Source organism: Pelodiscus sinensis, chromosome 9 (genome assembly GCF_049634645.1).
Source record: "Pelodiscus sinensis isolate JC-2024 chromosome 9, ASM4963464v1, whole genome shotgun sequence".
NCBI classification, from domain to species: domain Eukaryota; kingdom Metazoa; phylum Chordata; order Testudines; family Trionychidae; genus Pelodiscus; species Pelodiscus sinensis.
This window is the reverse complement of record NC_134719.1, coordinates 52,210,017-52,234,316: the sequence shown is the minus strand read 5'-3', so window position 1 is coordinate 52,234,316 and position 24,300 is coordinate 52,210,017. Positions and strand designations below refer to the sequence as shown.

At 43.2% G+C, this 24,300-nt stretch overlaps 1 protein-coding gene and 1 long non-coding RNA gene across 5 annotated transcripts in view; one reads left to right on the top strand and one right to left on the bottom strand.

Moving 5' to 3' along the window:
* The window catches only part of BRINP3 (BMP/retinoic acid inducible neural specific 3), a 416,465-nt gene that overhangs the window by 109,186 nt on the left and 282,979 nt on the right, over positions 1–24,300 (bottom strand). For all 4 annotated transcript variants that reach the window (XM_075936746.1, XM_006127774.4, XM_075936748.1 and 1 more), the window contains one exon: positions 5,122–5,227. In XM_075936746.1, coding sequence (XP_075792861.1) covers positions 5,122–5,227 — 106 coding nt within the window. The remainder of the gene's footprint in view (positions 1–5,121; positions 5,228–24,300) is intronic.
* LOC112546545 (uncharacterized) lies at positions 2,189–22,368 on the top strand. Its single transcript, XR_012906015.1, has 3 exons — positions 2,189–2,322; positions 13,375–13,483; positions 22,234–22,368. It is a non-coding gene; the product is annotated as an uncharacterized LOC112546545 (long non-coding RNA).

The following is a 24,300-nucleotide window of genomic DNA, read 5'->3' as shown; positions in this document are numbered from 1 at the left end:
GGTTGGGAGAGAAGAAAGATTTAAATTTGCAGTGTTAAGAATTGATGAATAAATAGAAAAATAGCCAGAGTAATAAGGGCTTTTCTTTAAAAAAAAAAAAAAAAAAAAGCAGTGAAATTGCAATCTTTATATCAGTAGTTAATGTAAACTTTGGAAAAATAGACACGGGGAAACTAATTATGAAGCACAGGAGGAAAAAAGGAAACAATCTGGAAAAAAAAGTATGCAGTCACACACTATCTTTAGTAGATCTATTTTATTGCCTTTTTAGTGATGTCTAATCTATTCCAGTTATCAGTCCATGAAGCTGTGGAAACAAATAAAGAAGAACAGAAACGATGAGCTAACCCTACTCCTTTTTAATTCCTCTGCTTATGCTTCATACTTTAATCATTTTAATATAGGTTTTTATTGTCTTACTAGTATGCTACAAAAATACACGATGATTTGTTAACTGTATTTCTACGATGTAGCACAAAATAAAATTGCAGATTTCCAATCCATTTTTCTAAGTGCTGAGAAACTAGTTCTCACTGGAAGTATCTAAACAGGGCACAATCAGCACCTTGCAGGATTTGGCCCTTAGGGCTAGATTCATTATTTCAGGGATCATGTTGACTACAAAAATATTAGATCAGGACCAAACTGATGATCACCAAATGGGTTTCTATGTCTTGGAAGGGATTTTCAAAATGCCGAAGTGAGTTAAGAGTGCAAGTCTTGATGAAGACCAATAAGACTTGCAGTGCAGATTTTCACAGGCACCAATAGGGGTTAGGCCCACACTTCTCATTGAAAGTCTAACTAAAAGTCAATAGGAATTGGGGCTAAGTTCCCCTACCCTTGAAAAAAATATCTCCCTGTGCTTCTAACTTACAGAAACTTTTGAAAATTGCACCCTTGTTCTGGAAAAGTTAAAGTGCAATGCACACTTTCACAGTTAAATACATCTTATTTGTTTTTTAATATATGTAATTAGCCAGAATTCTTGCAACTGGAAATTAATATCTGTTACTATCACATAATTGAGTATTATTTGCATGATGCTAATGGGTAGCATGATTATATGGTAATTACTGAATTCTAATTTAGTTATAGCTGTCAGTCATGCTAGATACAATCTTAAATAACAACAAAATACAGCTGACTACTTTATTAACATTAATCTTTTGGAAAAGATTTAGGACCCGATTGTGATATTCTTACTCTGAAAAGTACCTAACAGCAGGTGCAGTCTGACTGAAATCAGTGGAAATACTTTTGGAGCAAATTGTTTTTCAGTGAAATAAGAGTATCATAATCTTGTCTATTTATTGAATATGCCTTTACTTGTTCAAGTTTTCTGGAAAAAACTTCCTTATTTCAATACATTAATAATAACAATATCGTAACATTTGAAAGTTGAAAGCCATACCACAATGGTTTAAGGACACTGGTGCCATTACAGCTATCTTTGTAGTTGTCCTCTAACTCGTGTCAAATCATGTGAAACTCACTTGTTACTTAGGCATGATTGTAAAAACATGGTTATATTTCTGAAAAGCCTTGAACTTGCAAAGAGAAAAGAAAATCTGAGTCTTTGTTCAATACTCAGAAAATCTGAGTCTTTGTTCAATATTTACAATGAAACACCGTGCCCTGGCACGGGGCCCTCCCAATGACAGTCCAGCACTGTCCAGCCCCCCCCAGTCCAGCCCGGGGTCCAGCAACTCCACCGTCCAAGTCAATTTACAAAGAGGGATGGGGGGGGGGGGGAATAAGAGAGCAGGGAGGAACATTTGACAAGTTCAGCAACATTGACAATTGAAAGTGCCTCTTTACAAAATATTACAAAAATTGATTATTTTGTAAAGAAAAAGTATAGAAAGGAAACTAGCTGAACTTTTTTTCAAATTGAGTAAGTTTCTCCAGAGGACGTTAACTTTCATTTTTCCATTCATGCGTCATCTATACATTTTATTTTTACACATTTTGCATGTTGGTTTTGCAGTCCTCTTACTAAAGGTGCCTCTGCTTATTTTCTGGGAAGACCCTGTGTGCTGCAATCTAGCCTCACAGACTACAATTCCCATGAGCCCTTGGGAAAAACAGGAAGGAAGTGACTCTTGGTGGGAGATGGGGGTCTCTCCAGTGCATGAGAAGAGAGGCCTAGCAGTCTGGGTCTCTGCCTTTGGATTTTGGAACAGAAGGGGAGCCAGGGTGCTGTGGAGGAGTTTGATCCAGTCCAGAGGCTGTTAGAGTGCAACTACAGACTGGGACTAGATGTCTTTGGACCTGGGATCTAGCAGGCTGCTTCTGATAGGCACAGCACAGCGTGAGACTGTAAGTAATTGGGCATTTTGGGGAAAGTGCTGTCTGGGACAGAGCTGCTGCCTAGCTTTGACCCTCATACACACTGCCTACCGAGAATCTCCATTACAGCTGCAGTTCTTCAAGCATAGCCACACAAGCAAGAGTCTGGGACTCTGAGTCCAAGAGTGTGCACACTCTGGGATGGGATCAATATTGGCAGTGCAAATGCTAGATATATAAGTTCCAATTATTGTTGTGCACTTTGTTAGTGTTATTCATTGTTAATCTGTTAAACCCTGTTTCTTTAAGTTAAGTAAAGATTGTTTATTTTAATGTAATCTATTAGATGTACATGATTTGTAGTTGTTCTGGAATTAGATCCAGATTATTGTTGGAATGAGTTTATTCCTGGAGGCTCTCAAAGCACATCAGTAAGGGTATGTCTACACTACCCTCCTAGTTCGAACTAGGAGGGTAATGTATGCATACCGCACTTGCTAATGAAGCCCGGGATTTGAATTTCCCGGGCTTCATTAGCATAAGCGGGGAGCCGCCATTTTTAAATCCCCGCTGCTTCGAACCCCGTGTAGCCGCGCTACACGGGGTTCGAAGCAGCGGGGATTTAAAAATGGCGGCTCCCCGCTTATGCTAATGAAGCCCGGGAAATTCAAATCCCGGGCTTCATTAGCAAGTGCGGTATGCATACATTACCCCGCTAGTTCGAACTAGCGGGGTAGTGTAGACATACCCTAAGTGTGTACAAGGCCAGCCAGGGGGGGCACCAGCATTGTATGTTCTTTATGAGCAAGGGACTGCAGCAAGGAGGTGGATAGGGTTTTCCCCAGCTAAACAACATCACCACTGGGGTGCTCAGGATCTCCTTTTATGTTAAAACCATCGGGTGCCCAGGCACATCTGTGAGTGTGACATTGCTCCGGAGTAACCCGGGTAGGAAAAAGAGGGTTAAGGTTTAATGCAAATACAAGCTTTCATCTAGACCAGAAGTTCTCAAACTGTGCTCCGAGAACTCCATTCAGGTGGACTGAGGAAAGGTTGTTATCTTAGTTTTATAAAGCACTCTTATCCAAAGTACTTTGCAATAGTTAGCTAATGGTACAAACAATATTTGGAAAGATCATTAAGTTGTCCACTGAGACCCTCAGTAATTTTCAGCAATTTTTCTGTGAAAAAAAAAGTTAGACTACAAAAACAATCCAGGTACCTCACTTTATTTGCATTTACTTCTTATTACTTATGATATAGGAGGGGAATAAAGAAAAAAAGAATGAAAAATGGGGAAGGACAGGAAGAGTGAATGTTCTTTTTCTTGGCTGGGGACGGGGGAGGGGAAAATGAAGCTGAGCTCAGGGCCCCACCAAATCTAAATCACCACTGTCAACATTGCTACCTTAAATATAAAATGGTTTAAGCATCAGTAATGTGATTTTTTTTAATAGTAAACCAATGTCAAATATCAAATCTCTCTGTGCAGTAATAACTAGTTTTCTAACTACTTTATTGACAAACATCAGTGATTGAAGACCATTCAAAAATGGCAAACTATTTCTGAAGACATAGTGGAGGAAGTGAGCCCCAACGAAAATAAATTCAAAACTGTTTTATACTTTAAAAATCATGTAATGTTTAATTTATGCTCTCCTTGGTGTCCTCATAAAAAGCTAGAGAGACAGACAGACATAGTTTTTTTTTTAAAAAAAAAAGATGTGGACTTTTTATGTTATATTCTGCCAATGTATGTCTGGATACTGAACATATTTAATACAAATAGCAATTGAGCATCCCAGTTGCAATTAAGGGGTCTACTCACACATTGGCAGCAAGTATTTGCAGGCCTAAGCCTTCATTTGCACAATGAGCCAACTCTTGTTCCCTTTACATGCCAAGAAAATCCATTCATGTGATTGGGCCTGATCAAATGAGTAAAACAACTACAATTACATCTGTTACCTGAAATGATACTGAGCCTTTGTATACAGTACTTCTTTGATAATTGATAAAAGCAATGATTAATGGATAGATTTTGCCACCTTTGCTGTTGGAAGATATTACATGAGTAGATTTTTTTCAAACCATTTAATCCCCTAAAAATGCACGTGAGCACTTAATGGGGTTTTTCAGAAGTGCTTATGCAGGATAGATGCTTCAGTTTCCTAGATTTGTAGTGGGTGTTGGGCACATAACCTATGTAGATACTTTTACTTTAGACACTATGGTCTAGATATTAAAAAATATTTAAGCACCTAAAGATGCAGATACCTAGTCTGATTTTCAGAAGAGCCTAAGCAGGTTAGTTACCTAACTCTTGTTGATTTCTACTGCAATTAAATTGCCTAACAAGCTTATTTTCTTTCGAAAAATACTGTTAGTCACCTTAATACTAAATCTGGCTCCAAGTGCCTATATATCTAGGCATCTAAAAGCCTTTACAGCTCTGGCCTTTACTCTTCAACTAGTCTCATTAGTTTCAATTGACTGCTCAGAGTGAGCCAGGATGTTATAATGGGTCTAAATGTCATTTCCTGTTCAGTATAAACTCTGGGAGTTTTGGCTAGGTAGAGAGTGCATACATGATTGATTACTAAATAAGGCTGTAAATGTTAATGGCTTTACATGATTTTCTGATCAGTAAAATTCTGATTGCTTCTAATTCCCATGCAACATGAGTTACTGAGATTTCCTCCACTTTTCCCAGAATGCACTCATTGGGCAGAAAATTAGGGAAATGAACTTTTATGAGGGAAAGAGAGGTTAAGATAAAATAAATATTTCCTGTTCCATAAAATATTAACAAAATTGTACCTTACATACCTTGTAACTGAATCTTATTTTCAGGACTCTGAACCAGAACAGAACTGACAGAATCTAGGTTGTCATAGTTACTGCAGCCAAGAGGACCAGTCCGGGTTTCTGTTACCTAATGGTAAAGGGAATGGAAAACCATTGCTACATTATAGAAACCAATTTATGATGTTAAGAGTTTGTTTAATGAAATTCCTATCAGCAGGTTGTACATTTCAGATGCTGATAGTGCAACATTCTCTCATCAGCTAAAAGTATAAACTATGAATACTTTACCATAACAAGAGATTATTTTATTTTATTTAGCTTTATCATTCCAACAACTTAAGGCATAGCTGAGAATTAAAGTGAATTCACTATAAATTAGACTATTGCTTGCACCAAATTTAACTTTCACACAAGTGTAAAGCTATTGCAAACTAATCACTAGAGATCTGGGCTTTATTCTGGTTTTACTCATTCCATTCTTACCCAAGACTAACTCAGCTAATTTCAGTGGATACATACCAGATTCAATTTAACTTACAAGAAAATAAGGTTTTTTTAATTCCCTTTTGTGAAGTATTTTTACAATAGCTCCTGAACTTGCTGGATGTCTTTCAATTAGGTGCTGATCTAACTTAAGGTCAGGCTCCTATAGAAATTCAAGCTGTTGGTAATCAGAGGCACCAGTGAAGCCAAAGTACAAAGTCATTCACAGCTGAACTGATCAAAGCAAGATAATTCCAGATGGGGGTGTATGATGTTCAGGCACTACAAGGAAAGAGATGGGACTAGGGACATGACATTTATTGTGTACGTTGAAAACACATACTATGTTAAGGGCTAGATCATGACTTCAAACAAAGCCAAGAGTAAAGGGCGGTATCTAAATCAGATCCCCAGCAGCAGCCCTTTGAGGCAAGGAGTCACAATCACAATCACTCCACTCCTTAGCAAACAGGAGCTGGTAACTTACCTCTTCATTTTTACCACCTGAGCTTCTCCAGGGGCAATGACTCCTGCCCCCCATGGGATAGATTGTAAACTGACAATTATGCCTTTAACCCATAACTGAGGCGGGGAACCTTGTAAGAAAGCTGTTCTTGTGATGTCTGTTCCCCTGCGTATTTCTACTTCCAATTCCATCTGACATCCTGATGCACATGAACTGTTAGCTTCTTCATTAAACTGGACTCTTTTTTTTAATCAAAAGGGTGCAAATTAAGTTTAAGCCAAAAATTCACGTTGTGTCATTTCCAAGTTGTTTTGTCTGTCACTAAATGGACCACTTTTGCTTTAGAAATTGATGCATTTAGTAGTTAATTCCTGCAGTTAGCAATTTGTTTTTCTTAATCACAGGCATGGAAAGAAAAAGCTAATACTGTATAATTCAGTTTTATTTACAGGTTAGGAACCCCAACTAAAATAAAATAAAGTCAATGCATACAAAACAAAAACATAAAAGCTTTGTCTAGACTGGCAAGTTTTTCCGCAACAGCAGCTACTTTTGCGGAAAAACTTGCTAGCTGTCTACACTGGCCGCTTGAATTTCCGCGAGAACACTGATGATCTCATGTAAGAAATCAGTGCTTCTTGCGGAAATACTACGCTGTTCCTGTTTGCACAAAAGTCCTTTTGCACAAAAGCTTTTGTGCTAAAGGGCCAGTGTAGACAGCTCAGATTTGTTTTGCGCAAAAAAAGCCCCGATTGTGAAAATGGCGATTGGGGCTTTTTTGCACAAAAGCATGTCTAGATTGGCACGGACGCTCTTCCGCAAAAAGTGCTTTTGCGGAAAAGTGTCTGTGCTAATCTAGACGCTCTTTTCCGCAAATGCTTTTAATGGAAAACTTTTCCATTAAAAGCATTTGCGGAAGATCATGCCAGTCTAGACGTAGCCAAACTGATTTGTATGGAGATTAATTCATTACTGCACAGAGGCCCCTTTACATTAGTTCTGTCAGTGCAAACTTGTCAGTCCCAGGCCCTGGGGATTCCTCTGCTATTGGAGGTTCAGTAGTTGTAGTTGTCTCCATGCCACTTCAGAGCAAAAACCCTCCATCAAGGAGATGGGGATTACCCCTAACATGATTATGGAAGCATCAGGAGTTGCTTTGCTCAGGTTTGGATGGGGCTATTATGCTGCTTAGCTACCATTACTCTATAATTCTGAATTGGACCAGAGAGGCTGTTAGCAACTGGGTATGAGATTGGGTAGAATCTCAAAGTTCTCTAACCTGCACAAGGAAGCCCCAAATACCTCTACGATAGAGAAAATGCAAAGGTTGTGTAAAGTTACCTTCTCGCTCTACACAAGTCTTGCTCCAAGCTTATATCAGGTGCAGTAGTGAACTGTGCTTTGGAAGGTTTTTGTTTTTGTTTTGGCTTTCCATCTCTGAGCAGACAGAAAGATTAAGCAGAAACTTGATCAAAAGTAATACAGGCAGTCCCCGGGTTACGTACAAGATAGGGACTGTAGGTTTGTTCTTAAGTTGAATTTGTATGTAAGTCGGAACTGGTACATATTGTAGGGGAAACACTAGCCAAACATTTTTTTTAGTTTTGGATAGCATAGGGAAAGGTTAACTCCCCTTTAATGTTTGTTTTGCTGTCTGTTCCCCTGTTCAGAAGATTTCACATCTATTTCTGTCCCTGTGACAAACTCAGGACTAAAGGAGTAACTCATCAAATACCAAACAGCTCTGCACCATGCTTTGAGCTAATAGCTTTATTTCCACACACCACCCAGGGTTCTAGGAGGAGGGTCCTTTTTTTGCTAACACAATGAGGCCAGCACTTTGTTTGTTTTGGTGGAGTCTTTGTTTGCCCAGGGAGCCCAGCATGTATAGGGGGAGGAGGGGCGGAGAGGCTGCTTTTGTCTGCTGTTCGGCAGCCTGTTGCTCAGGGGAGGGGGCAGCCTGTTGCTGGCAGGGGGGAAGGGGGGAGGTGTGCAGGATGCGAGGCCGCGGGGGGAGGGAGGGCAGCGGGCGTGGGGAGGCACTTTTCCTCCCCCTTTAAATTATCTACCGCTAGAGGCTGTGCCTGATTTTATGAGTCCTCTTACTTTGTACTGAACCAGTGCAAAGACTCCCTTTGACTTACATGGCTATGGATTGGGCCAGGAAGCACAAGGTCTGGAATAGCTGCAAAGCTACAATCCAAGGCCACCATTTCCTGCAAACTGTTTCTCATGTGAGCAACCCTCATCCATCTGAGGAGTCCTAATTCAATGAATGAGAATCCTTCTATGAGAAAAGATAGTAATTTTCCATATTATGTTCTTAGGTTTTGCAGTTTCTTGTCTTTAAGGGAAGGTAACCACACAATGTAATTTTAAAACTAGGATTTATGTGACAAAATGTATAATGCTTTTTCATTCTCATTTACTGCCTGGATCTCCTGAGGTAACAGACTAAGGAAGGTTAGTAATTAGCATCAATATAGGCTCTCATTATGTGCATTAGATTCATTTTTCTTGCAGATGGATGATACAAGGTGATTCAACAGAGGTGGAGATTACCATGGACTTGATTATGGGAGCATCAGGAGTTGCTTTGCTTAGGTCTGGGTGGGGAAGTGCAAAATGGTTGTCACCTCTGACTTCAATGCTTATAACCACCACAGAACTCTTGGCTTTCTTTTTTCTTCTTAAACAAACCTGTGTGCATGTGCCCAAATAATTATGGGCTAGATTGTGATTTGGGCTACATGGGATAAAAGGGGAGAGAAAGGGGGGTATGTCTACACTACCCCGCTAGTTCGAACTAGCGGGCTAATGTAGGCATACCGCACTTGCAAATGAAGCCCGGGATTTGAATTTCCCGGGCTTCATTTGCATAAGCGGGGAGCCGCCATTTTTAAAACCCCGCTGGTTCGAACCCCGTGCAGCGCGGCTACACGGGGCACGAACTAGGTAGTTCGAACTAGGCTTCCTCGTGAAATGAGGAGTAACGGTAGTACGAACTAGGAAGCCTAGTTCGAACTACCTAGTTCGTGCCCCGTGTAGCCGCGCTGCACGGGGTTCGAACCAGCGGGGTTTTAAAAATGGTGGCTCCCCGCTTATGCAAATGAAGCCCGGGAAATCAAATCCCGGGCTTCATTTGCAAGTGTGGTATGCCTACATTACCCTCCTAGCTCGAACTAGGAGGGTAGTGTAGACATACCCGGGGAGAGGTGAGCTAATTCACAGGCAGTGTTTAATGTGCTGCAAGGATAGGCCTACAGCATCTACTGCAACTCTCATTCCCTCCACAGAACAAGCAGGAAACAAGAAAGGAATTGTACTGGGAAGTGTTTCCGTGTCACAGAGCTTCCCAAGATGCCTACCCCTTGCTCAGAGATGTGTTTAAAATCAGAGATTGAGATCTTCAGGAGTTGTAGCTTCACTGAAATCCATGGAACTACACTGCTCTATCCTAGCTTAACATCTGGTCTATAATGTAAATTTTCACTTAAATTTATATATGTATAATATAAAAAAAGACTTTTTGCAATTTTTAGGTACAGCATGCAAAATATTCTGTATATAGCATACAAGGGTTTGTTCATCGTGGAACAAAAATCTAAATTATGCTTTGTTATGTATAAAGAATACAAGCCAGCAATGAAGCTGCCTGAAATTTTCTCTCTCTAGGGCTACGGCTACGCTGCACAGTTATTTTGGAATAAGCTATTCTGGAACAGTTATTTCAAAATAGCTTATTTCAAAATAGAACGTCTACACTGTAGGGAAACCTCAAAATTAGTCCGAGGCAGGTTTCCCTAATGTAGATGGGCTATCTCGATTTAGAGCCCCAGGAGGAACTTAGAATGGCCCTGGTGAGGGATTATTTCAAAATAACAGAAGTGGAACATTTACACACACTTTATTTTGAAATAGCTACTTTGGAATAGGCGTTATTCTTCATAGAATGAGGTTTACAGAAATTGGAATAAGCCATGCATTATTTCAAAATTATTTCAAAATAACAGAATTGCCTGGTATTTTGGTCATTATTCCGAAATAACTTTGCTGTGTAGACATACCCTAGAGGTGCTAGTTGACAGTGATCAAATGGATGTAGTTATAAAAATTCCTTCCACAAATATACATATCCTACTAAACCGAGGGCCTGGGAAGGAATTGGAATAGTAGGAAAATGAAATTATAGTCATTTACAAAAGCTACTTGCACTATTTGCTGGTGTATTTCTCCAAGTGCAAGGGGTTCATTTTTATATTTTAGTTTAATAATAAAGATGACTACAAGCAGAGCAAATGGTCCAAAGTGGGCTTCTCCCTGCTACCTAAAGCAGCATGAGTTTTGCCATTTGTTTCTATGATGACAGCATGAGTCCATGATTGCATCAAGGTTGGGAAGGAGAAGAAAAAAGCAATGTATTTAATTGTTTTTCACATGTAGAAATGTCATAGTCCACATTGCCAAGGGCACGCATGGGAACTGACTAGTCTGAAGTTAAACAGTATAAAGTAGGACTATAAACAGTAGAGGATAACAAATACAATATAACTAGGATCAAACTACAGTGCAGCCCTAATTCATAATTGGTGGAAGATGAAAGAAAAACATCTTGTTCTGTAAACACCGGACCTATCACCCACAAAACACTAACTCACATAGTAAATATATTACAAAACAAAGTTGCTTAATAAACAAAAACCATTCAGTATCAAAAAAGAAAGATGAATAAACCAGTCTGATGTGAGGCAGGCACTAGCAAGTCATCCTTAAGTGCCTGGTTTCCAAGGACTGTCACCGCACAGGTTTCCCTGGACAGCAGGGTTTTCAGTTCCCAGAAATCAACTATAACATTTGGCATTAATGAGATAACTGCCTACAGTTTTCAGTCACTTAAGACTCAGAACCGTGGCGATAATGACCTGATTATAAGTTCCCTGAGAATATATCTCCTAGCTCTGAAGCAGGACTGAATTCTGTAATATCAGTAGGTAGTTTTTCTCCAGAAAAGAGTTTGATAATTAAGCTTAAACAAGGCTTTCCAATCAAAAGGGAAATATATGCAGAGATTATTGTTTCTTTGAAAGTATACACTGCTAATATTCCTCACTACTTGCCCATGGAAAGACTGTCTTATCTCGTGTGAAGAGCTATCCATTTGTATAAGAGTCTTGAAAAACATATTTGGCTTCTAAGAAAGATAACTGAGCAAGCACTCAGGAAACAGTACCACTTATCTACGAACAGGGCTGGACTGAGGGGTGGGCGAGCTGGGCACCTGCCCGGGGCGCCGACTGATGGGGGGCTCCTGATGGCAGCCGTAAGAGGAGCGTGGCATCCCTTATAGCTGCCATCAGGCGCTGCACGCCTGGCTCCCGCAGTGCTGGCCAGCAGTGCTCTTCCCCCTACGGCCACGGGGCCCTGCATGGCCTGGCGCGCCTGCCAACAGTGGTGGCCAGGCCGTGCCAGGCATGCGCTGTGCACCCTGGGGGCGGGCCCTGGGCTGCATGCCAGCGGTCGTGGCCGGCCCGCGCATGCACCGTGTGTCCTCGTGGCGGGCCCAGACTGCGTGCTAGCAGCCGTGGCCAGCCCGCGCATGCGCTATGCGCCCTGGGGCGGACCCGTGCATGCACCGTGCGTCCTGGGGGGGGGGGGCGGACCCACTCACCCTGGGGGAGGCTAGCCTGGCCCCCCCCAGGGTGTGTGGGCCTGCCCCCAGGGCGCACGGTGCATGCACGGGTCCACCTCGGGGTGCCAAAATGGCTCGGGCTGGCCCTGTCTATGAATAGGCAGCTGGGGTACATCCATCTTGACATTCACCAATACTGTTTAACATTTTATGCTACATCTACCCTGCAGGCTTCTTGCTCAAGAGTTCTTGTGCAAAAGATCTTGTTCAAGAGCACGTTCACACTGCCATGTGCTTTTGTGCAAGAGCATCTGTGACAGTGTGGATGCTCTCTTGTGCAAGAGGGCCTATTTATCGTAGGGAGAGGAATAACTCTTGTGCAAGAAGCCGTCTTTTCCTATGCTTTACTGTAAATTTACTTGCGTAAGAACGCGTGTGCAGTGTAGACTCTCCGCGAGCAAAAAGCCTGTAGTGTAGACATAGTCTCAAAGTTTAAATGAGTACAGTAGTTCTAGAAACAAACTGAGCAGATGTAACACTCCTTTGTCACAACTAGAATTGTGTTTTGATTGGAGCACAAAACTTGCTTGGAGTCAGTCTCCCAGGATTTTATAATACTAAATTATAACACTTAATCTTTTGGTGCCTCAGTTTACTTGTTTAAAATACTTCTCTATTACTGTATTAAGACATTTAATTAATGTTTAGGGAGGGCCAGATTATCTCCCACTGTTATTCATACTTAGTAGTGCTTAGTCCCATAGAATGGCTTGTGGAGTTAACATAATAAAGTATTGCTTTGTACGAGTGAGTGGCAATGTGTGGTTCAAACTAATTTGAATTCCTCTTATGTAAGTGCAAAGTATTGTTTACTAAGGGAAAATTTTAGCCAGAGTGACAAACGCGTTCCCTGTCCATTAAGCTCTGCTTAGAGGCTATGCAGGGAATCTGCTAGTAGAGTGACCATACATGGATGCAGTGCACATCTCATATACCACAGAAACAGAAAGGCTATATCTACACTCGCGGTTTCTTGTGCTAGAAATATGCAAATGAGGCTGTGGGGAATATCGTTGAGCCTCATTTGCATACCTAATTAAATTCATTACTTTAGTTTCTTTTGGAACTTGAATGTAGGGAGGCTGACATGGGTAATCCTTCCTGAAATTCCTTGCAGACCGAACTCTGGGTCTCCTGTACTGAGGTCGAGTGGGATTTTTTTTAAGACACTAGAGAAGGGCAGTGAAGTCTAGCCCACCCAGGGTTACACAGGCAAAGTCTATTGCACTCTGAATAGGAGAATCAAATGAATAGGACCTGTACGTATATAAAAAACTTAGGATCTTGTCTCCTTCCAAAATCTGCCGCTTCCATGATCTACAACAGTGGTCACCAACCCGTTGCTCATGATGAACTGGTTTGGTCCTGGAGCCTCTGCTGGCCCATCATGATCCTGAGGCAGGCTGTCTCTGCCTGTCTGGCCCTCGCACTATTTCTGGAAGCAACCAGCTGCCTGAGTGCTGGCAGTCTCCACAGCCCTTGTAAGGGATGGAAGGGAAGCAGTTCTGTGCAGCCTCTGACTCCAGCTCAGTAAAAGCAGCTTCCATTGGCTGGGGACTGGCCAATAGGGGCAGCACCAGCAGGCTCCGGGGAGCAGTGCAGCATGTGAAGACCCCCTTTTTCTTTTCCCCTCCAGGGACTACAGACAGAGGGTGCCTGAACACAGCCAGCCAACATTTCCAGAAGCAGCATGGGGTGAGGCAGAGGCTGTTTGCTTGATCCCTACTGACCCAGAGCTGTTGGTGGTAAGTACTTCCCAGATGCAGTCTGCACCCCTACCTCCTGAGCCTGCACCCAAACACCCTCCCAGAGCTCACAGTACTCACCCTGTCCTGCACTGAAAACTGGCCCAGCCTAGAGCCCCTTGTGTACTGAAACTTCCACTCAAAGCGTTGGGGTGCAGGAGGAAGTGAGGGGTATAGGTTCCGGGAGCAAGTTTAGGTGCAGGAGGATGTGCCAGGCTGGGGCAAACTCCCAAAGCTTGCACTCCTTGCTCCTGCACTCAAAACTCTGCCCCAGCCTGGAGTCTCATAGACTCACAGACTTTAAGGTCAGAAGGGACCATTATGATCATCTAGTCTGACCCCCTGCACAGTGCAGGCCACAGAATCTCACCCACCCACTCCTGGAATAATCCTCTTACCTACATCTCAGATATTGAAGTCCTCAAATGGTTTAAAGACCCCAAGATGCAGAGAATCCTCCAGCAGTGATCCTTCTCCTCCTGCGCCCAAATTCCCCAGAGCCTGTAACTCTCACCTCCTCCAGCACCCCTCCCTGCACACACCTCCTGCACACTCAGCCTCACTCATTCAAACAGTCCTCTGCCCAGAGCTCCTCCACATTGGCCAACCCTGACTCCTGCACCCCATACACCCTCCACCCCTACTCTTGAGTCCCTCCTCTAGCACCCAAGCAACACCGAGTAAGTATGCTAGTTCAAAATAAAGTAAACCTTATTAACTTGTCAGACGCTGGCATTTGTTACACAACCAGCCATACAGATGTATCAGGAGGATGCATATATTGACCAACATCACCCAGGGTACGTCTACACTACAGCGCTAGTTCGAACTAACTTAGTTCGAATTAGTTAATTCGAACTAAGCTAGTTCGAACTAACGCATCTAGAACTAAAAACTAGTTCGAACTAGCGTTTTGCTAATTCAAACTAGCAAGTCCACATTGAGTGGACTCTGAACAGGGCTTAAGGATGGCCGGAAGCAGTGCCGGCAGGGCATAAAAGGAGGACTTAGAGCATGGAGATGCTGTCTCAGGCTAGCCGAGGGCTGCGCTTAAAGGGTCCCGACCCCCACCCCGGACACACAGTTCTAAGGGGTGCCCCGCTTGCAAAGAAGTTCTGGCTTGGAGTGCCCTGAGTGCCCACACTGGGCACATCACACCACTCGGCCATCAGCCCGGCTGCACTTGCCGCAGGCTGCCCCAGAAGCCCGCAGAGCCAGCCCAGTCCTCCCCATCGGGGGCTCGTACCCCATTCCTCCCTCACCTCCTTCCACTTACCCTTCCTTAGCCCCCCTTCTTATTGATGTACAAAATAAAGATAACGTTTCTTCCAACATTGACTCTGTCTTTATTGAAAAAAAACTGGGGGAGACTGGGAAAAGGAGGTGGGAGAGGGGAAGAGAGAGGGTGGGAGAGGGGAGGGCAACTAACATGATCAGGGGTTGGGAACAGGTCCCAGATGAAGAAAGGCTACAGAGACCGGGACTGTTCAGCTTAGAAAAGAGGAGACGGAGGGGGGACAGGATAGAGGTCTCTAAAAGCAGGGGTTGGGTGGAGAGGGTGCATTCAGAAAAGTTCTTTCTGAGTTCCCATAAAGAAGGACTAGAGGACACCAAAGGAAAGGAATGGGTAGCAGGCTTCAAACTAGTAAGAGAAAGTTGTTGTTCACAAAGCAAAGAGTTAACCAGTGGAACTCCTTGCTGCAGGAGGCTGTGAAGGCTAGAACTAGAACAGAGTTTAAAGGGAAGTGAGATAAAGTGATGGAGGTTGGGTCCATGGAGTCCTATTAGCCAGAGGGTAGGAGTGGTGTCCCTGCCCAAAGTTTGTGGAAGGCTGGAGAGGGATGGCACGAGACAAATGGCTTGGTCATTGTCTTCGGTCCATCCCCTCCAGGGTCCCTAGGGTTGGCCACTGTTGGCAGACAGGCTACTGGGCTAGATGGACCTTTGGTCTGACCCAGGACAGCCATTGTAAGCTCAGGGCTCAGTGTCGGGGGTCTCAGTGGACCCCCTTGATTTTCATGCACACCTGCTCCTGGGTGGCCAGGCTGGCAGCTCTCCTGCCCTAGACGGCCACTTTCCTGTGCCTAGTGCGGAGATCGTGGACGAGGTCCACGATGTCTGCACTAGCCCAGGAAGGTGCCCGCCTCTTGCGGTCCAGGGCAAGCTCCCGGGAGCCGCCAGCCTGGTCCCGGCAAGAGGGGGTGGGCTGGGGGGCATCGGGTGGGTGGCTCTGTGCCGTGCCAGGTGCAGGGTCTGCTAGCTGGGTGCTGGCAGGCTTGCACCTGGCACGGGCACCGTAGCCAGCCCGTGCCCCTTTAAGGGGTCCGGGGCCGGGAGGGGGGCATAGAGTTTCCCTGGTGTTGGCCAGAGTGGCCACCAGGGAAACCTGGGGAGGGCTAGCCTCCCACTAGTTCGAACTAAAGGGCTACACAGCCCTTAGTTCGAACTAGCTAGTTCGAACTAGGCGTTAGTCCTCGTAAAATGAGGTTTACCTAGTTCGAACTAAGCGCTCCGCTAGTTCGATTCAAATTCGAACTAGCGGAGCGCTAGTGTAGCACCTATTAAAGTTAGTTCAAACTAACGTCCGTTAGTTCGAACTAACTTTGTAGTGTAGACATACCCCCAGAGAATTAGAGGTGTGCAGTATTTTAAAATGGTATATGAATACAGCTGTTGTGGACCAAAGGCTTGTAAGCATATAACATCTTTGGTGCATTTCTTAGTAGCAATGTGAATGACATTGTAGGAATTATTGTCAGCAGAGCCAAAATCATTTTCATGATTATCACCAATGCTACTATTAAAAAGAAGCAGGATGATACCTTTTAAAAGCTATTTCTCCTTTTGACATACACTTTATTTGAATACAGCAAAATTGATCCAGTTTGTGATTGAAGTCACTTATCTGAGATCACAGAGAATACAGGTGACATCTTGGCCTCATTGAAGTCAATGGTAGTTCTGTCACTGATCTTAGTGGAGCCAGGATTTCATGTTAGGTTAGTGTGTATGAAGAGCATCTCAAACCACTTCCTGTCAGATGACTTCAAGAGGATGCATGGGATAGAACACTTCACATTCTGTGCATGCAGGCGTAGGGATGTGCTCATAGGAATAGTATACGAATTGAAGCAGTTTGGAGAGCAGCAGTGCAGAGGACAACAAGAACAAAAGTGGGACTGGAGACAGCATCATGATCTTATCTTTCCTTGGGTGGAGCAGGAAAAGCATTTAGTTAGATAAATATGAACAGATCTAATAATTATGACTTAAACAGGAAAAAAGGGTAAAAAGCAAACAACGCTTCTTACTTCACACACATGATCTTAGTTCTAGTCTCCTTTACCTTTCTACAGCAGACACATAAAAAGAGGTTCCCCCATAAAAAAGAGGAACCTGTCTAGCTATGTAGGTCTGAATATGGCTCCCATCAATATAGTATCCTCCTTGAAGAGCTGCACATCCAACCTGTGTCCAGACATTGTTGCTGCTTCTTCAATAATATCTCTAAGATCCTGTTTTTCCTCTCTGTTCACATTAGTAAAACTACTAAGTAAGTTCTCTCTTATCTCTCACCTTGATTACTACAACAAAAACAGGACTATGTAGCACTTTAAAGACTAACAAGATGGTTTATTAGGTGATGAGCTTTCATGGGCCAGACCCACTTCCTCAGATCAAATAGTGGAAAAAAATTGTCACAACAGTATATACCAAAGGGTACAATTTAAAAAAATGAACACATATGAAAAGGACAAATCAGAGTTCAGAACAGAAGGGAGTTGGGGGGAGAGGTAAATGTCTGTGAGGTAATGATATTAGAGGTGGTAATTGGGGAAGCTATCTTTGTAATGGGTAAGATAATTAGAGTCTTTATTCAAACTTACGTGTAAAGCGTCGAATTTAAGCATGAATGATCGTTCAGAGGATTCCCTTTGAAGTGTAGTCTTAAAAGGCCTTTGAAGCAGGATGCAGGTAATCAAGTCATTGAGACAATGTCCTTGCTGGTTGAAATGGCAAGAAACTGTTTTTTCTTTGTGATCCTGTCTGATATCTGTTTTGTGGGCATTGATCCTTTGGCGAAGTGTCTGAGACGTTTGTCCAATGTACATAGCAGACGGACTGATTACTACAGTCTCCCCCCTCTGACCTTCTTGACTCTTATTTTGCTCCCCTTATTCAAGATACCCCTGGTAAGATCATCTTCCTGGTCCTTCAGACTATGTCACTTCCATTTCCATCCTTTCACTGATTCCCTCTCTGACACTCCATCGAGGTTCTGTTCCTCACTTTTAAGGCTCATCACAACTCCACTTCTTCTTTTTCCACTGTCAGGCAGTCCAGGGCTTTATAAAGGAGTAAGTCATCGACCAGGGAGCTTGTGAACAGGTGATTGTAAACAGGGAGTTTAGAGAGGGAGTTCTCCAGGTAAGGGAGAAGTGACTACAGGACTCTTGAGGGAAGTGGCTGTCCATAGTGTGTGTTTGTGTTTGGGGCTTTCTTGCTGTGTGCTGAGTTTGTGTTTGTGAGTGTGGTGTGTGTGTGTGTGTTTGTTTTTCTTTCTCTGCTCTCCCCCCGCCCATGGAATGTGTGGTGTGACTGGCAGCTGGAAACTATTGGCTTCTAATTAAAGTTTGAAATCGAAAAGCCTCTGCTGATTGGCTGAGACTTGGTAGGGGGAGGGACTATCAGGCAGTCCAGGGCTTTATAAAGGAGTGAGTCAGCGACCAGGTGATTGCAAACAGGGAGGTTAGAGAGGGAGTTTGGAAAGGGAGAGGCAAGGTACTCTTGCCTTTCCTTTAAACCCTTTTTTAAGACAGCAGGTATGGACAGTGATAGGTTGGCTGTAGTTACCTGCACAGCATGTGCTGTGTTTGTCTTCCTTCTGGAAGAAAGTGCAGATGAAATCCCTTATAAGTGCAAGCTGGTCGCCACTTTGGAGGAAAAAAATCAGAGGACTGGAGGCCCAAGTGTCGACCTTCTGCTCGATTAGAGAGGATGAAGACTTCCTCAATAGAAGGCAGTGTTTAATTCTGCAAGCAAGGCAGGTGGAAAAGCCAGAGAGGGCAGTACAGGACGAGGAAGAGACCAAAACCCTGAGGGAAGTGAGGAAGTCAGATACTGGGAAGAAATGCAAAGAGGAACGAGCAAAAAAGGAGGACCCCTGATTCGAATGGAGAGGGTATGGTGATCAACTGGTTATCTAAGGTGTTTGTACACCAATGTGAGAAGCCTCGGTAACAAAAAAGAAGAATTGGAGGCCCTGGCCCAGTCCAAGAACTACGATTTGATTGGGATAACAGACTTGGTAGGATGACTCGCATGACAGGCACGCTGTCATGGAAGGATATAAACTGTTCAGAAAGAACAGGTGGAAAGGAGGAGGAGTTGCACGGTATGTAAGAGAGCACTATGATTGCTCAGACTTCCAGAATATAGAGGGAGAAAAGCCCGTTGAGAGTCTAAGGGTCAAGCTTAGAGGTGGAAAAACAGCAGTGATGTTGTGGTTGGTGTCTGCTACAGGCCGCCGAATCAGATAGATGAAGTAGATGAGGCTTTCTTCAGACAACTGAGAGAAGTTGCCAGATCACAGGCCCTGGTTCTCATAGGGGACTTTAATCAACCTGACATCTGTTGGGAGACCAATACAGCAGTACACAATTCAGGAAGTTTTTAAAGAATGTTGGGGATAACTGCTTGGTACAAGTGCTGAAGGATCCAACCAGGGGCTGTGCGCAGCTTAACCTGCTGCTCTCAACAGGGAGGAACTAACAGGGGAAGTAGAGGTGGGTGACAACCTGGGAAGCAGTGATCATGAGATGGTAGATTTCGGGATCTTGACCAAAGGAAGAAAAGAGAGTAGTAAAATACACACCTTACACACCTTGGACTTCAGAAAAGCAGACTTCGACTCCCTCAGCGTATGTCTACACTGCCACCCTAGTTCGAACTAGGGTGGCTAATGTAGGCATTCGAAGTTGCAAATGAAGCCCGGGATTTAAATATCCCGGGCTTCATTTGCATCTTGCTGGGCGCTGCCATTTTTAAATCCCTGTTAGTGCGGACTCTGTGCCCGCGGCTACATGCGACACGGAGTAGGTAGTTCAAATTAGGCTCTTTAATTCACACTACCATTACTCCTCGTGGAACGGGCTTCATTTGCAAATCATTTAAATCCTGGGCTTCATTTGCAACTTCGAATGCCTACATTAGCCACTCTAGTTCGAACGAGGGTGGCAGTGTAGACATACCCTCAGAGACCTGATGGGCAGAATCCCCTGGGATGCTAACATGAAGGGGAAAGGAGCCCAGGAGAGCTGACAGTATTTTAAAGGAGCCTTATTGAAGATGCAGAGAGAAACCATTACAATGCATAGCAAGAGAAGCTAATATGGTAGGAGACCGGATTGGCTTACCGGGGAAATCCTTGGTGAATTTATGCACAAAAAGGGAGCTTACAAAAAGTGGAAACTTGCACAGATTACTAGGGAGGGTATAAATGTATAGCTCGAGAATGCAGGGGAGTTATCAGAAAGGCAAAAGCGCAATTGGAATTGTGACTCGCAAGGGATGTGAAGGATAACAAGAAAGGTTTCTACAGGCACGTTAGCAAGAAGAAAGTGATCAGACAGGGTGCGGGGCCCCTACTGGATGAGGGCGGTAACCTAGTGACAGATGAAGTGGGGATAGCTAAAGTACTTAATGCTTTCTTTGTATCTGTCTTCACGGACAAGGTCAGCTCTCAGACTAATGCGCTAAGTGACACAATATGGGACAAAGGTGGACAGCCCGTGCTGGGGAAAGAACACATTAGGAACTGTTAAAAAAAAGCTAAACATACATAAATCCATGGTTCCGGACTTAATACATCTGAGGGTACTGAGGGAGTTGGCAAATGTCATTGAGGAGACTTTGGCCATTATCTTTGAAAAGTTGTGGAGATTGGGAGACATCCCGGATGATTGGAAAAAGGCAAATGTAGTGCCCATATTTAAGAAAGGGAAGAAGGATGATCCAGGGAACTATAGGCTGGTCAGTTTTACCTCAGTCCCTGGAAAAATCATGGAAGGGATCCTCAAGGAATCCATTTTGAAGCACTTGGAAGAGGGGAAGGTGATCAGGAATAGTCAGCATGGATTCATGAAGGGCAAGTCGTGCTTGACCAATCTGATTAGCTTCTATGATGAGGTAACTGGCTCTGTGGATATGGGAAAATCAGTGGATGTGATATACCTTGACTTTAGCAAGGCTTTTGATATGGTCTCCTACAATATTCTTGCCAGCATGTTAAGGGAATGTGGATTGGATAAATTATTGGTAACATGGATAGAAAGCTGTCTGGAAGGTCGGGCCCAGCGGGTAGTGATCAATGGCGCGATGTCAGGCTGGTAGTCAGTTTTTGCGGAGTGCCCAAAGGTTCTGTTCTGGGACCGGTTTTGTTCAACATCTTTATTAATGACCTGAATGAGGGGATGGATTGCACCCTTAGCAAGCTTGCGGATGACTCTAAGCTAGGGGGAGAGGTCGATACGCTGGAGGACAGGGATAGAGTCCAGAGTGACTTAGACAAATTGGAGGATTGGGCCACAATAAATCTGATGAGGTTCAACAAGGACAAGTGTAGAGTCCTGCACTTGGGACAGAAGAATCCCAAGCATTGTTACAGGCTGGGGACCAACTGGCTAAGTAGCAGTTCTGCAGAAAAGGACCTGGGGATTACAGTGGATGAGAAGCTGGATATGAGTCAACAGTGTGCCCCTGTAGCCAAGAAGGCTAATGGAATATTAGGTTGCATTAAGAGGAGCATTGCCAGTGGATCCCGAGATGTGATTATTCCTCTTTATTCGGCTCTGCTGAGGCCACATCTGGAGTATTGTGTCCAGTTCAGGGCCCCCAATTACAGGAAGGATGTGGATGCATTGGAGAGATTCCAGAGAAGGGTGACCAAAATGATTAGGGGGCTGGAGCATATGACCTACGAGGAGAGGCTGAGGGAGTTGGGTCTATTTAGTGTGCAGAAGAGAAGAGTGAGGAGGAATTTGATAGCAGCCTTCAACTTCTGTAAGGGAGGTTCCAGACAGGCTGGAGAAAGGCTGTTCACAGTAGTGATGGATGGCAGAACAAGGAACAATGGTCTCACGTTGCGGTGGGAGAAGTCCAGGTTGGATATTAGGAAAAAGAGAGTGGTGAAGCACTGGAATGGGTTACCTAGAGAAGTAGTGGAGTCTCCACCCCAGAGGTATTTAAGTGTCGGCTTGACAAAGCCCTGACTGGGTTGATTTAATTGGGATTGGTCCTGCCTTGGGTAGGGGGCTGGACTTGATGGCCTTCTGAGGTCTCTTCCAGCTCTATGGTTCTATGATTCTATAATATCAGACCGTGAAAAACTTTTATACTTATTGTGATGCCATTGCACATTTTTGATCATTCACTATTCACATTTTTGATCAGCACTATAACTCTGAAACACTATACTGATACAGGAATATTGTGTAGCTTCATCTGTAACAAACATATTTTTAGTTTACAGTCTCCATTTTTCATAATTTTTTAATAGGTAATTGTGGAAGTACGCATGAGTTTGGAATCTGACCCTTATACTGTTGCAATAAGTATTTACTTCATGTTTAGGTATAGCCATAGATTATTGTTGCTGTTAATCAAAAAATTTGTTTTGGCAAATTGTAATAAAAATTGAATCCTTGCATGCTTCTTTGTTCACCAAATCTATACTCTGATATTTATCTCAGAAAACTGTGTGCATTGCCCAGGCCTGCTGACAGTGAGGGGATGAAGAGGACGACTGCTCCAGGACCCAGTGATTCAAAAGGGCCCGTGACTCCTTTCAGCAGCAGCAGTGATGGCTGGAGCCCCAGGACCTTTACAGCTATGCCAGAGTTGTAGCAGGTGCATTCTGGGAGGCGTAGAGTGGCTGGCTGGAGGATGCTAGCTCCAGCTCCTCCCTGTTGTCTGAAGCACTGCCCCTTCCAAGAGCATGGAGCCACACCCTCCTGGCCTTCACTGTCAATTTTTTTTTATGAGAAAAAAATATTCACCAATATTTATAGCTCTGAGTGGTGTTACTAAAGCTGACTGGTAGCATTAGCAAAAGAATAATCAATGTTCAATGAAACTCAAGATTTTCATCAGTTAATGGGAAAGAATGTTGCTTGATGTAAACATATGCTTAATGCAGACTCTATTTCATAGCCCGTACAATTATGGTAACATTTACCTATCTTTCTACAGCATGTGCATAAGTGACTAAGGATACACTAAGTAAGTCCCATTTTAAAAACATGATATAAATTAGGAGGATCCTAAATCTCATTGGAGAATTTGGCTTGATTAGGTGCCTAGGTTCTTTTTGAAAATGGCTCCAAACTCATTTAGGTAGGTTCTCAGTTAGGTCAGATCCTCTCAGCCAGTATAAACTGATGAATCTTCATTGACTTTAGTTGACTTTGAAAAGATCACCTAATAATGTTCAGATTATTCCATCAGATATTAAACATAAAGTATAGCTGTTGAGACAATGGCTGTATAATTGTGTAACTTTTGTTACATTTCTTTTGCTCGGTTTTTTGAAATTTGGTGCACAGTGGTTAGAAATGAAGAAATGCTTCAAGTTTCTTGGAGAAACAAATGTATTATGCTTGATCCTCCAAGAGGAACTGCCATAATAAGCACCTTTCTCTCCCGTGTGCTATTCATTGCCCACAGGCTCTTCAGTCCATATCCCTGTGCAGAAGCTTCATGCCTCTGCCATAGCTTGAGAAACCATTGTGGAAGGAGCAAAGAACAACAGCTAGGGAAGAAGGCTGAGTGTGATTTTCATCTGTGCAAGCATAGAAGATCTTCTGGAAGCATGAAACGAGGGTTGTGATTGCACAGATCTACCCTAAGTTTGAGTAGGATAAAAATGTGACACACAACTCTAGCTGGGCCACTATAGTTTCGGTGAAAATTAATTAGATCATTTTTTTCATAGATTAGTGAGATGATTAGTGTAATTTCAGTTAAATAATTATAGCAACACCTAATTAAAACAAGGCAAAGGAAAGAAATGTATATAGGGGAAAGATGGTTAAAAAACAACTCAAGAAACAAAAATATGCAGGGACAGAAAGAGCTACATTTCTTTTGTGCCTCATATCTTTCCATTCATGTGTACAACAGGTTCTTCAGAATAGCAGATGAATTCCCAGGTAAATCTCTGTAGCATCAGGACCTAATGAGGTACATTCATCACATCACTTTGTGTTAATGGTCACTCCTTAAAGAAATATTAAGAACAGTACCTCATTTTTGTTGATTCTGTTTTGAGTGAGAGTGTCTGAGAGGTGAACTAATTTGCCTAAAGTCACATGGTAGGTCTATGCCAGAATTGGAAATAGAACCTAGATTTCTTGACTCTGCCCTAGTCACAATACCTTAAACATTTCTGCATAAAACTAACTAGGCTTTTCTGAGTTGGATTACCACACTGAATAATTAAGTAGAGTACAGGTAAGTACTCTGTGAGCAGTTAGGTACCACAGTGAACCTTAGAAAAATAAGATTAGCTAGATAAAATAGAAAAGCAGAAAGACCTCAACACACACACATACTCATTCTCTCACAAGTGGAAACATCTCCAAACTCCACATATCTTGTTGTATCCTTCATGGAAGGTAAATTATAACCTAGGTTGCTCTGTCAAAATAAATCAAGCTGTTGATTTACCCCAGATGAGTTCTCTATCCCATGAGTCTACAGTCCTGACCCCATCTTGCAAGCACACACTGGTAAGTCTGCTTTATCTAGCTTAGCCACAA